The sequence below is a fragment of the Phaenicophaeus curvirostris genome, chromosome 4 (assembly GCF_032191515.1).
Source record: "Phaenicophaeus curvirostris isolate KB17595 chromosome 4, BPBGC_Pcur_1.0, whole genome shotgun sequence".
NCBI classification, from domain to species: Eukaryota; Metazoa; Chordata; class Aves; order Cuculiformes; family Cuculidae; genus Phaenicophaeus; species Phaenicophaeus curvirostris.
The window spans coordinates 62,135,549-62,150,397 of NC_091395.1; the positions used below are offsets into that span (position 1 = coordinate 62,135,549).

The 14,849-nt window shown below is 41.5% G+C and overlaps 1 protein-coding gene across 2 annotated transcripts in view; it reads right to left on the reverse strand.

Annotated features, from left to right (window-relative positions):
- LOC138720239 (ADP-ribosyl cyclase/cyclic ADP-ribose hydrolase 1-like) overlaps window positions 1–14,498 on the reverse strand; it is a 32,828-nt gene extending 18,330 nt beyond the window's left edge. For both annotated transcript variants that reach the window (XM_069856260.1, XM_069856259.1), the window contains exon 1: window positions 14,189–14,498. In XM_069856260.1, coding sequence (XP_069712361.1) covers window positions 14,189–14,427 — 239 coding nt within the window. In that variant the 5' untranslated portion in view covers window positions 14,428–14,498. The remainder of the gene's footprint in view (window positions 1–14,188) is intronic.
- Window positions 14,499–14,849: the final 351 nt, after the last annotated feature.

Genomic DNA, 14,849 nt, shown 5'->3' on the forward strand with positions numbered 1-14,849 from the left:
AAAGTCTGCCCCTCTCATTACAGCAGTGACAGCCATGCAGTGATTTTCCATACCTACCTTCCCTATTTTTATGCAAATCTAAAACACGGACTGCATTATGCTGCTGACTCCATGTCTGAATGAAACTACTCTGACTGTCTTTGACTCATCCAGCCTTCATTCACTGTTTGCAATCATCTCCCAGTGTATTCCCACTAAGAGCTGTTTGAAGAATGGACTTGGTCTTGTGTGAAGTAATGAATGTCTTCAGAGCACTATGAAAATAGCACTGATCAATTAGTACGTGACAGACATACAGCTGCCGTCTCATTACCTGTCAGTACTCAAGTAACATGTAGGATGTGGAATTTTATTAGTCTTAAAAAAAATCGTAAAGGGATTAGGGAAAACAGTAGTGAATCATTAGGATTTCAAAGCACTTTTACTAGTTAAACTTTGCTACAGTTGTGTGATTTCAGTCTCATTACTGAACTTGGTCACAATTTCTACTGAGTGCTCATTTGAGCATCAGAGTGGCAAACTGAAAGGCATGTGACCACACTACCTGCAGAAGGAATGTCTCTGTCGGACACACTGCTGGGATGTAGCCCAGTACTGTAGTGTGAAGGACCAGGCAACCTGCTGCAAGATTCCCTTGGCCTTCCCTCCCTCCTGCCTTTATTTTTGCATTAACAAATCTAACTTAGCATTACGTACAGTGTTGGTTACTCTGTGGTCCTACCGCCAAGGTGGTTCTAACAAGAGGTTTCTGTGCCCTAGCTTCTTCCAGTCTCCTCTGTGAAGGGTCTATGGCAGGTATGTCCTCATTTCTCATTCTTGAAGCAACTAACAGCATTACACTGCAGAGCCCTGGCTGGGCTGCAGATAGCCCACAGCATGTCCCTGCTGACTTAAAACTAGCTTGGATATTGCCACAGTACACTGCTCTCTGAAACGCAGACAGAGCCTGAGAGCAGGGATAAGACAAGTCAGCATGGAGAGTTTCAGGCTGTACAGCCAGTCAGGGCAGATCTGGCCACATGCTGAATTTTGTTTCCTACCACACCAGACTCTTACAGGAGCAGCCCCACCAATGCTAGGGACCACAAGTCTTGTTTAAGTGAATCAAATTTACCTCCAGATAAGTAAAGACTAACACCAATAATGACTTTTAATTGGGCTATTGTCTTTTATCCAGGAGCCTAAACGCACTTTCAGTACAGCCACTGTAGAAATAAGAAGCCAAACTGCAGGTGCTTTAGGTAGCATAGCCATTGTGTTGCTGTTGCACTGTCATGTCAGAGGTTTTTCACATGCTTTACTTAGCAGAATTTAGCTTGGGTGTATTACATTTTTTCCTGAAGGAGTTTGTCTCTGGCTGCAAACTGTGTAAGTAACCCATAGACACAATCCTCCCAAATTTACTACTTCATTTTAGGGGATAGGAATTTGTAAATACCTCTCCCTGCTACACAGGATTACAACATGACCACACTGATCCTGCCAAAAGAGAGGTGTCCTGCTGATTAAGGGGTGATATTGCAGCACAGGCAGCTGTCCCCCTTGCTTTGCACAATCAACAGTATCATAAAAAGAATTTGTAGGCCCTGACTGTAAGCACTCATACATCTCAAAGACATTTATGTGGTACACAGTTCCTAATCTATCAATTGATTTGTCCTCTTGGCAAAACTCTTTTTTTTTCTAAGCTGCTCCTGAAAGCTGTTACATGTAGTGTTAATGGCCACAGGTGACAGCTGGTTACTTGTCATTTACCTTTCAAATGGAAAAGTTTTTAAGCTTGGTCTCAGAAGACAATCTTTTTCAATGAATCATAAGAAGAATCTGGGTTTTATTTCTAAAGCAAAGAGGTTATGTGGTGGAAACAGTACAAAGCCTCTCTGTTGTTGGACTCACGGCCATGAGAAGCATGAAGCAACAGCCACCCAGGTGGTTCATGATCCTGCTGAGACAACTTGCTGGGTATGAATTCAAAGCTGGCATTTCGAGACACCAAGTTCAGCATTTGACTATGTGCACAGATGTCACTTATATCTGAGAAAGCAGTGTTTACCCACAATGCTGGCAGAGCTGAGCAAAGCTATATGTTTAGTGTCACAGAAGTGATAGGGCTTAGCCTTCAAATGGGGAAAGCTCTTCTACAGCTGTTAATCAATATGATACTTCTAGCTGTAGCAGAGAGAGGAACGATAAGGCATAAAGACGGGCGTTTTTAGAAAGTAGGTAACTTCAACATTATCTTAGAAATGAAAACATAGATCTTCAACATAAAGAAATGCATACAAAAGTTTAACAAAATTTCTTTTTTGCTGGCCTTGCTGATCAATGTGTATATTTTTAGAACTGATTAGCCATTGCAAAGCTATTTCTCTGATATGAACTACTGGCTTTGTTTCACATCTCAAGAAGTTACCAGCCACACAGAATTGTGACTGTGGTTGATATATGAAAAAACAACCAGTGAGAAAACTCATTAATCCCAGCTTCAGGAAGAAATTAAACTCCTTCCAGGCTCATTGTTGAGGCAGACAGTATAAATAAAGTTTCACCTGTCCCTTTTTCCAGAACATCAAGAAAATATTTGTATGGCACACAGCATGTAACTCACACTGAGCAGAAGTAAGGGCAGAGACCAGCTATAGCTCTGAGCCTCATAAAACAGTATGAGAAGTTTCCTGGCACTTGGTATGCTAAAAATTCCAGCAAGAAAAGTTACAGGCTGAAACAAGCACATTTGCTTTGCCAAAAAAATGCTTGAGAAACAAACTGTCCTCTTCAGGCTGCTCCCAGTTTCTCATTGGGAAGGTCTCAGTCACAGAACGGCCTCATTTTGTTTTTTTTCATGGTTTACAGAAAAAAAGTAAGGGTGGGAGAGAGATTATCAGTCTACCAGTTAATTGAATTAATCTAATTCAGATACAAGAACCCACAGTGAACACACTTATGTACCATACTGCTGCAGGGCTTGTGTGTGCCCTCTCTCATTTTCATTTATATGTTTTGGTCGGTGTACTAATTCTCCATCATATCTGCAAACACCATATCTTTATGCAGTTATATTTGCATAATGCATTTCTTCCTTTGAGGCTAACTTTTATTCAGGCTGAAATATTTAAGAATTTTTATTCTACCACAGTAACTAAAATATTTAAACCAAATTCAGTGGCATGCAAAATAAATGTACTCTAATTTTACGTTTAATTTTTTCAAACTTTATTTTTTATGAGCAGAGATTGGGAAATGATGGCAAATCTCAAATAGTAGCTAACAGACTTAGAAGGAACACCATGAAAGCTGCTGTAAACACAGAAACTGAACCTGCCACCCCTTCTCTGGAAAGTGAGGACTGTAGAACTTGCCTTTGGAGACCTTTCAGAGACAGAGACTGCATCCTGCAGTACAGCATTGAGTAAGGGCTAGGATACAAATAACCATTAAAGCTACATTTACTTATTAAATATGAATCTTAAAAACACTGCTAATCATATTCTGCATTTGTCCTTACATTTGGATAGAAGCTGTATTTTCCAATGAATTTGAGTATTTCCATGCATTTGTCTTTTTTTATGAATATCATATTAATCTATCAAACTGAAAGTAGGGCCAAGAATATTTCCATTAGCAGCCATCCTAGCAGCCAAACTTTAGTGTGCATATTAGAAAAATGGACAGCTTCTGCAACACTAGCTCTTGCGTATCAGTACATTGGTCTGGCTAACCCTGAAAGTGTATCCTTTCACTTAAAGGAATGGGTTGGCATTGAGGAACCTGGGAAAAATCACACTTTATATAGATTTTTTTCTTTACTTTATTTTCTTTACTTCATAATTTTTTTTTCTTTCATATGACATGACAGAGCAATTTCAACCTCCACTTGAAGTCAATTTAATTGGTATAATATTAAGGATGAGTTTCATCCCTGATGATTTCAGTTACACCACGAAAAATGTCTTGTTTTCATTTCAGCACTGGACTGACACTGGATGCTAAAAACGTCTTAAGAAAGGCAGTTTTTCCTTGGGCCATGCTGGCTCTAGGTTTTTACTCAGAAATTTGAGAGATTTTTTAAGTATGGGACTCATTTTGAAATTATGAGCAAAAAGGATTCCCAGTCTGGAGAACTCAGGGCAACACTGTCCATGTTGTTTAAATCACTCTACCAGGCAGAAACACTTCCCTGGTGAGACATGGCCTCCCCTGCAATCAACAGCCGCTATTCCAAGGTCCTGAGTTTTCTTTCTAAAAGAGGACAATCTCTTCAGGCCACACTGAGATTTTAATTGTGGTCTCTGTGGTGAGGCTCTGAAGTTAGAGCTGGAAACAGCCCCCAGAGCACTTTCTGTAACTGGTCTTTGCAGGGATCAAACCTCACCAGCAGTTGCAATTTGTTAAAAAAAGATTCCTTCTTATTTGCTGTCTCCGTTAGCCAAAATGTTAATGCAGATAAGACACCTAAGCAATTACAGATCTCGCTCCTTAAAAAGTCAGTGAGACATTTGTGGTTGTAACGCAGCTCCTTGAAGGCACAAGATCATTTCATACTCTGCTGGGAGACAAAGGCACAGTCTTCACCCATAAGAGACATTTCAGGAGAATGCATATCAAAGGATGTTTCAGAAGGAGATGTTTCAGAATGAGAATGCATACCAAAGGATCTAAATGATATAGCAGAGTTTCTGCATCTAACAGACCCACCTTTGCCTACATGTCAGTTTATCTGTCTCTTTTAGGCAAACTTTGATCTCTGTGGACAGTGGTCCAATTTATAGATCCATAATCAATTTTTTTTATATAAGCTTATGAGTAGGTAATCTTTATGCTGACAAAAATCATGTAAGGTATAGCAACCTTTATGCCTATGTTTGAGAGAAAGCACTCTGCAACCCAGAATCTTTATTTTTTTGCCCTAAATATTTCTGGTTTTTTCTTCTGCTCTCCATTCCTTTATTCCAACCTTGCTGCATCTCACGGCTTCTCTGGAGTAGCTTACTTTGGAGCCGATGCCAAACCCAGCCCAGGCAGCTGTGGTTGGACTTCCGTGCAGTCAGCTTGAGAGAGGAGCTAAAGACGTGGTGAACACTGCCATCATGCGGGAGAAGGGACCTCTCGGGAGCAGGTGCTGAGGTCAACTCCAAGGCTGTGCGATTCCTCACGCCAGGTGATGCTCTGACCCATCTCCGGACCACTGAGTCAGAAAATGGGTACATGCATACCTCAGTTCAACTTCATTCCTATTATTCTAGCACCTAAATCCTCCCATCAGTTATCTTTGCACTAAAAGTCAGACAAACTTGAATTAAGAGAGGTCTGCCAATATGCTGTTGTTGCTGAGGATTTGAGGAGGCTACTGGCTGATGTTTTTAGCATTAGGATAATGCAGAGGGGAAAAATTACCAAGCGAAAAGAATGAAGGGGGAAAAAATCATGGAAGAACTGTCAATCTCATTGTCTTCAATGAGCACTAGCCTTCACTACCCAATTAGTTTAATTATTGCAAAGTGTCTGCCATTGTAATATTTATGGTAACTTACCGTTTTTCAATATGAGAATGACATACTTGGTTTTTTTGGCAGCTTGAGTTCTAAATATTTCTTTCTGTTAATGAAATTGTTCAAAAGCCAGTAAAGAAAGCGTTGGAGGAATTGACTGGACACAGAGACAGAGATCCAAAACTCTGACTCAGAGAAAGATGATTTCTGAAAAGGTTGCCTGTAGGCAGAGCAATTAAATGCCCCACAGCAGAGGTGGGGAGTCTGGAGGTCCGGGAAAAGAAGTACAAGGTGAGATTCTTGCTGGGGGCACCTCAGGGCTGTGTATGTTTATGCACAAGGAATGGCCTGGAATAAATGATGGCTCCTCATCGCACTGGCCCTTCACATTTGTCAAGAACGAGAAGGTTTTAACAGTATATGTACTTGTGGCTTTGATTTATAGCTCCTAGAGTACTTTATGTGAGTTGGAAATCAGTGCTCCAGGACAACACTAAGCCTTACCACCCTTCTGGGAAGCCATGAGCCAGTAGGTAGCAGATACAAACCCGTGAAGAGTTCATCTACCTAAGTAGATTATTTTTTGCTGGCTGGATTTCAGATTTCGTGGGTGAAAAAAACAAGCTGCTTAAGCAGATTGTGTTTTCAGCAATGCTCTGTAAGTGAGATACAGCCTCCAGGAGGGCAGAAGTCTCACCTGGACTGCATATTGACAGAAGATCATAGTTGCTTTACAGTTTAAGCTTCCAAGCTAGGGCCATGTCACCAACAGATACAGAGGGGACAAATTTAAGCTGGCATCTTACCCCTTGATTAGCAAGTGTACTTCTAGTATTGTTTTATTTGTAATATTAAACTTGGGAAAACATTTGGATAAGAATGATTTAAAGAAAAGTATGTTAGAACAGGGAGACAGCTGCAGATTTTTTTCCCCATAACATTCGCAATACATTGGATTTTTTTATAGAACTATAACTGCCAGCATGTGGTATAACTGCAGCAGGTCAGGAGAAGTCCCTGCTACAAGGGTGGTGTATGTCAGCAGGACAAGGACAAGGGAAGAGATCAGAGATTCAGTATGACTGTGAGTGAGCTCCTTGCTAATACCTTATTTTGCTGCTGTCTCCTGGGAAGACAGACTGTGTCTTTAGCATCTGTTTTTACCCTTGGACTCTTGAGAGAGATTTTTATTTGACCCTAGAGGTAAAAATGGATCTGGTTCTCCTGTCTCAATGGATAAACAAAATTACTTTTCCCCACGGTGCCTTGAGGTGTTAAACAGATCTTGAGTTTTAATGATACCTTCGCAATGACAGCTGAATGATATCACCTCTGAGCACGGCTGTTTTCACTGACATCCCTACAGATGTTATCGGAGAGCTGAAGCAAGGAGAGGTGTGAGAGAACAGGATTCTCCTTTTCATTAACAACAAGCTCTTAGATTGGATTATCCAAATATAATTAATAATTTCAATCTTAGGGTGATGCTATTATTTAGACAACCATCAGCCATTGCTTTGTGTAGCCAATTCTATAAAATCCATAAACAAGAAAGAGGGCAAAGAACAGGCAGCTAACTGACCATGGGTGACTAAACAGCTGCATAAAGACGCAGTAGAAAACTAAATTGAACAGTATTTCATCAATATATACTTCTGATTAATGTGTAGAAGGCCAGTACAGCCAGAATAATATTCTCTGTGGTATCTAGGATTAAAACCGAAGAAGAGTTTCACTCGCAAGGGGATTGTAATATATGATGGTGGGATAATCATGATGCAGTATGCATAGGCTAACCCAAATGTAAAAAACTATTTGAAATCCTATAGAAACTTGCAGTAAGAACCATTACATATCTAACCACTGTTAAATAAATGTGAGAATGTTGAGTATATGAGAAATATATAATCATTTAATAACAGCTTTTATATGATTATAACTCAATATAGAAAACAGACAGATGAGTTGACATATGACTGCCAAAGCACGAGAGAAATTCAGATCTCAATGGCATTTCTATACTTCAGAAGTACATTGATGTTGGCCAAAGACAATTCATCTATTGGCATCTCTCCCCTAAATTTGAAGACACACTTAGACTTTGAGTTACAACCTGGGAAGAGAAATTTTCTGCACAGAACCAAGTATGAGCTTTGCATAGAATTGGATGGCCTTTCACAGTCTAGCATTGATGTTTATACTCCAGAAGATCAGGAATAAATATTTTATTGATTAATTATCTCAAGAACAAATAAATGATAGCTACCCACCACCATATGAAGTTGTCTCTTGCTAAAGAGAAAACTAATTCTCTTTAATTATCACAATTTAAATTTGAAAATACAAGGGACTTCAGAGGGACAGTTTACCAATCTGTTTAACCCTTTCTCTGACAATCTTACAAGAACAGAAATAAACCCCTCAGCTTGCCAGAGTATGGGAAACACTGAGCAATCATGCATGAACAATTAATATTACCCAGCTTGCTCTCCACTGCTTACTGGGCTTTAATCAGCAATCTCACAAAGACAAAAAATCTTGTCTAGCTTGCTGAGTTTAAATCAGAAACATCCTTTACATTCCTGTTAAGAGTTAGCAGGGTTTCTGAGACTTGTATATGTATAAACAAGTCAATTTTATTAAGAATAATTGCTTATAACAATTCCTGAAATAAGGGTTTGGTGGTGGCTGGGGATAAGGTATTGTTTGCAAAAGTACAAGTCAAGGACCCACACATAGAAAGGACATGCGGGTTAGAAATATGTAGTTAAATTCAAAGTATAGATAGATACTAATAGATAGCTTGATGTTAAGATACATATTCAGCATGCATAACAAAACCTAGTAGGGAGGGGAGATGGGGGCAAACCTGTCAGCTGATCCCAAAAGTTTCAATGATTATTTTCCCCTCAAAACTTCCTCTTTGTTTACATTTTTATAATAACTTATGCCTTTGGGGTGGAGTTTTAGGTGGAGCTTGAGTGACAAAATTCACTATGTCAAACCTTGCTGACTGGTGGAGAAAAAGTTCTTGCTTCGCTTGCCAAAATTTAACTGTGCATGCCCAGTGGGAGTGGTTATGGGAGTGGTTTGTCTCAGGCGCAGGGAGGATACGGGTAGCATTTGATGTAGAGATGTGTTTTAGTATTATAGTGATATTACAATGATGTTATAATGAGTACAGGTCAGCTGGAGGGCAGGATTATCAGAGCAGCAGCTGCAATTCATCTTCTCGAAAAATGATTGGGCAGTTGTACCATGCTCCTTGAGCTGAGGGATCATACTTCTTGCTGTCCAGCCTGGCCACATCTGTCTCCAAACATCATGTCCCCCACTTTATAGGGCAAGATGTCCTTGCTGCATCCCTTTCTGCTGAAAAGTGTGCTGCCCCTATGTGTGTTTCATCTCCACTAACTTTGATTTTAAAGAAAACTGCCTTGTACTCAGAAACACCACTTTTGCACTGCTTAGTCAGAGACAGAAGGATTGCTGGGCCTGGAAAGTCACATACATTACTGAAATGGCTCCCTATCTGAGTCCTTAATGGCCTGAGGTTAGACAAAAAAAAGACTGAGATTGGCAGAGGTTAGACAAAAAGTAAGCTAATTTGACTTTAGCCATTTTTAAATAGGTTCTTGCAAACTTGCCTTAGCTTGGGTGAATCAGAGACTAAAAACAGACTGCAGATCTGAGGAAAGAGTAGTCATTACCCAGGAATAAAAATTTCTTGAGCTGAAAATGTTGTTTGTGTGCAAAGCATTGTTTGTGTTTTGGGGATCAGTGATTATGACCTTATTTTATAATAGATATTGTGTGTCTTCCCTCCTTCCTCAGGTCACAAAGTGATGATTGTATCTGACTTCAGCCTGCCAAATCAAATATGATGAAGAGGGAAATTAAATCAGGTTTCATGCTATATCTCTTACTACCTGTTCTCCCCCAGAAGGCATCAAGGTGCAAAACCATCATAACCATTGTCCTTCGAGTGATGGGTACATTATTGTGCTGCCACAGTCTTAGAATCATAGAATCACTACTTTGGAAAAGACCTTTGAGATCATCAAGCCCAACTGTACCTGTCCACTACTAAATCATATCCCTAAACCCTTCATCTACCCACCTTTTAAGCACCTCCAGGGATGGGGACTCAACCACGTCCCTTGGCAGCCTGTTCCAGTGCTTGATAACCCTTTTGGTGAAGAAGTTTTTCCTAATGTCCACTCTGAACCTCCCCTGGTGCAACTTCAGGCCATTCCCTCTTGTCCTGTAACTTGGCAGAAGAGACCAACACCCACCTCGCTACAATCTCTTTTCAGGCAGTTCTAGACAGTGATAAGGTCTCCACTCAGCCTCCTCTTCTCCAGGTTAAACAACCCCAGTTCCCTCAGCCGCTCCTCATAGGACTTGTGCTCAAGCCCCTTCACCAGCTTCACTGCCCTTCTTTGGACACACTCCAGGACCTTAATGTCTTTCTTGTAGTGAGGGAGCCCAAAACAGAACAAAGTGTCCCTGTACTCAGCATTAATTTAATTTCCTTGTATTTGTTCACTTACTGCTAACACTTTCACACCAAACATAGCACTAAACAACAGCCATGATTTGATTCAGTGTCACTAAAATCTTAGCTTTGTTTTCTATAACCGTGACATTATACTTGAATTTATCTGAGATTTGTGTTTTCATGAGGAAAAAATGCCTTACATAAGAAAAACTCTTACTGAATCCCACCATGTTACTACAGTGGTCCTGCTGGCCACAACATTTCTGATACAAGCCAAGATGCTGTTGACCTTCTTGGCCACCCGGGCACACTGATGGCTTATGCTCAGCTGCCTGTCAGCCAACACCCCCAGGTCCTTCTCTGCCAGGCAGCTTTCCAGCCACTCTTCCCCAAGCCTGTAGCGCTGCACGGGTTTGTTGTGTCAGGACTCTGCACTTGGCCTTTTTGAACCTCATCCTGTTGGCCTCAGCCCAGCGGTCCAGCCTGTAAAGATCCCTCTGTGGAGCCTCCCTACCCTCTAGCAGATCAACACTTTCTCCCAGCTCCGTGTAATCTGCAAATTTACTAAGGGGTACATTCAATCCCTTCATCCCAGTCATTGATAAAGATATTGAACAGAACCGTAATGATATCCAACAGAACTATCTTCATCAGCACTGAGCTTCTGAAGGATCCGGCCCTGACCCAGCCCGGCACAAGCCTGGTGCTACTGAGCACACAGCTCTCAGCACCCCATCGTGCTTCTCCTCTGATTATACCAGGGACAAATTCTTGTAAACTTAAATTGGTATTGTCCGAGACCTGGAGTACCAGAACTGAGAGAGTTCCGTTAGCCACAAGAGGGAGTCCTGATTATTTGGAAAGAGGAGATAAAGTAATTTGAGCTCAAATCCTTCTCTCAGACCACACTTTGGCCTTTATTCAAATGAAACTACAATACATACCAATGGCTGTGGTTGATGATTGTGGGATTTTTGCAAGACTACTGCAAGCAGAACTTGCAGGTTTTGTTAATGTTGAAAAAAAAAAATAAGACTAGTGAGCTGTGACAAACTGTTTCTTTAGCTTTGTCTCTTGGCAGCAGCCAGTATTTTCCAGGGAAGAGAAAAAACAATACTACTCTTTAATGTGAGTATCCAGGTGTGCAACTGTTTATGCAGGGTATGAAACCTCTAAAGCATGCTACAATACCATCCACATATTTTCCTAAAAATAAGGATTATACTGCAAATGCATTATTTGAAGCATTTGGTATTCCTGGCCTCTTTCTCCTCAACTTTGGCATGATGACAACTCTACATAGGAAGACTAACTGAGGAAACTGTATATGTACAAATGGCAAGAGTCAGCCAGCCAGCCAGCAGCAGAAATAAAACCAAGGATTCTATTCCATGCAGGCAGTTAAATAAAATTATTATCAGCAGGTGCTGTACACAGTACATAAGAATTGTTCCTTAGTGAGCAAGTTCAACACAGTGCCTGAACATTTTGATCATTTTGAAGAATAAGCAAATCAACAGGATAAAATCTCATTGCGTGAGGTGCTTACAAAACTCAGGTGCAGATAGAAGTAGTCTTCCCAGTGGCCTCGTTGGGCATGGGTTCAGCCCACAGTGCAATGAGGTCTCTTTTAGGATTAAATCAGTGCAGGTGGTGAAGGTGTACATTAGCAAGTCAGTGGTCTTCTGACTGACAGCATGCTGTCGCAAAAACAGACCTAAATGGGGGCTGTAGATTTGTGGCCCTAGTTAAATGCATCTGTAATACCTAGCAACATTACAAAGTCCATATTCACATGTTGACAATCCCCCTTTTCCCCAAAACCTGCAAGCTATTCCAATTTGAAACAGCACTCCAAAATGTAGCAAATAGTCACAGTAACTGCTGCAGCAGAATCCATTGCTATAAAAAAAACCAAAACCCAAAAGTAAAACCAAAACAAAACAAGAAACAAAACCCAGAAAATAATGTCAAAGGTGGAACATAGTGGCTCTGACACATAAAAGGAAAAACATGAGGAAATGTCCACAAGTTTACTGAAAGCAGAGCTTTCTAAACAAATGCACATCCTGCTGTAAGATTAAAAGGGTAAGAACAAAATATAGTCAAATTTATGAGGAATTTAGAAGTTTCCTAAACAAGGCAGCAAGGTTCCCATGGTGGGGGTAGTGGCAACATAAGTCCTAACTGAGTAGAGGACACAGCTTATTCAGCTCATAAGCCTCCCTGAGCTCCTGCAGTTCCCTGTTCCTACTCTTTCTCTTTGATTAAGTGCACCAAAGATCTCACGTGATGCAAGATCTAAGCCCTACATTAATGATGAAAGAGCGCAGGATGAAAGATACGGGGCTCCCTGATGTGTCCTAAAGGCAGACCCTTTATTATCAGAAAGTGCCAGTGACACAAGCGGTTGGTTACATGACAGACTGAGCTCAGCAGGATCAGAAATGAGGAACCTCTGTTTAGCTCCCCAAGAAAGTCAGCACCCATGTTTTACTACTCTGTTCCTGGACCTCCTGAATATTTCAGGTGTATGTAAACCAGTACTTTTCCTTTTGCACTGTTCTCTATCTTCGATCTATTTGTTTCATTAATAAAATAAAACCAGAAAGGGTCCTACAATACGGAAGTAATTACATCTGAAATAAAGTGAGCTCACAGCCGTGAATCTATTAAACACTGTTAGTTTAAGAATAGCAGAAAAGGTTAAAAACAACCTTTTTACAGAGCTCATGATCTTGGGTTTGTGACTTTTCAAAAAGCACCCTTGAAAGAAATGCTAAAATAAATTATTCCTGGTTCAGATTCAGACTGTGCTGTGACATCGGTTGGAAACATTCACGCAAAAGTGTTTTTCACATTTTCAACACCGCAATTTGAACAAAACAAGCAAAAGTAATATAGTTTATTAGGCTTCAAAAAAGTTCAGATTTGAGTGTGTACTTCTTTCATAAATTAATGTGTGCTTTCAGAAACATATGTGATTTCACAAAAGCATCAGGAGCTTTTCAGTTTTATTTTTAAGAGAAACTCCCTTCCCTCCACTACACCCACTTATGTGTTTAATGTAAAGCATGCACTTAAAATCTCCACACATTCGGACTATGATTTTCCACATGCTTATTTCCCTTCAAATGCTGCAAGTCAGCTTTTTCTTAGAGCACTGGACATCCAGGGGCAAGAGAAGTTCAAATGCAAGCAAACTATGAACAGCTTTGTTCTCATCAGCTCAATGCCATGAAAACAAGAGGTGGCAGTTGTCTGTTTGAAAGCAAAAACTGGAGTGGTTCTGTCACCTGGCCAAGGTGTGGGGCCACCCCAGATTGCTCAGCCCACAGTGATGGAAATGTCTGCTGGAGGCTTTTTGAAGACACAAAATCAGGTAGCTGGTGCAACAGAAATGATAGTAGGTGCCACCTGGGAGACTCTGGGTGCCCTGGATCCTGCCCTGTGGAGCTGGGTGTCCCCAGTACATCCAGAGGACCTGGGGCACTTCTTATATTATACCCTGCTTTTCCCTGTGGGGCCTGGGATGAGAGAAAATCAGTTATCAAGCTCTAAAATGCTATTGCAGACCCGCACCCAGGGAATCCTCTTGTGGGCTGCCCAGTGTTCCAGTACCTGCTGTGACGGGCTGCTCTGAGACCACCACTGGGTGAAGGTTTTCTGTGGGACTGCACATCTGCACATCTGTGCTCATCGCAAATTCTGACCCACATGCTGAACTCATCTGTTTTGGATAATCCAAATATATTTCTCAATGCTTTTCTAATATCTTTTCTGGCCTATAAATATGTGCTGAACCTTCCTCTTCTTCTCCCTTCCGTGTAGTTTTTTTTTATGTGAATGCAAGCATCACACATTACAGAACTTTTGGCAGATCAGCTTTACAGCGAATCGCTTTCACCTCCACGTACTCAAACTTGTTAGCTTGTATTTCAGCTGGCTTAAAGACAGTTAAAAATATAATTATGATTGAGTTTTGACATAGGTTTTGTATTATTTACACTGGTTTTGCAGGCAATTTCCTTTAAAAACACAGTTGCAGTCTGTACATTTTGCTACAGAATAGTGGTCTTCCTCCCCTAATTTCTCTCTGCCACAAACCCAGTGCAGTGGATGCATCTGGGGTCAGGTGAGGTCCAGCTCTTTTCTGTTCACTTTACACACCTGATGAACAACCCAGACCACTACTCACCCCAGCTCTGGGTACCGCGCCATGACATAACTGTAGCATCTTCCCAGGATGACTTCTTGCAGATTCTTAGTGGTCCCTCTGTCCTTCCAATTCAGCATTTTCAGAGTGACCTCCTCCTTCCCATGGGTCAGGAGAGAGGCCAACACGACGGCGAGGATGAGGGCAGCCAGCAGGACCACGATGCCCACCAGAAGGACAGTCCGCTGCCGCGTCCGGGCAGATCCCTGCTGGTAAGGCATCCTGCGAGGGCTCGGGGAAGGACAGCACCAACTGCTCTCCCAGCGCAAAGGGAAAACAGCTTTCTAGCTTGTCACTGTGCGCCTCCCCCCGCCCCGGTGACACCACAGGGGCAGAGCTGGGGAGAGCACAGGGAGTCAAGCAGCTTGTCCAGAACAGGAGGATGCTTTCCACTGTTCCGTTCCCCCCGGACTGGGGCCAATTCCATTGTTTTTAAAGCCAAATAGTGCCTTTGTGGGCTCAACGTGGGAAGATAACAGCCTCCCTGCTGTGTGCCTTCTATTTCTTGCTTTGCTGTGACCTCAAAGTCAAACTTTGCAAAGTAGTCAGCCGTAACTTGCAAAAGAGCTCTCCGGAGATTTGTTGTAAAACTCCTGAAGCCTTTGTTCAAATTGCAGTTGCGTGCTTCAGCTAATGTGTCAGC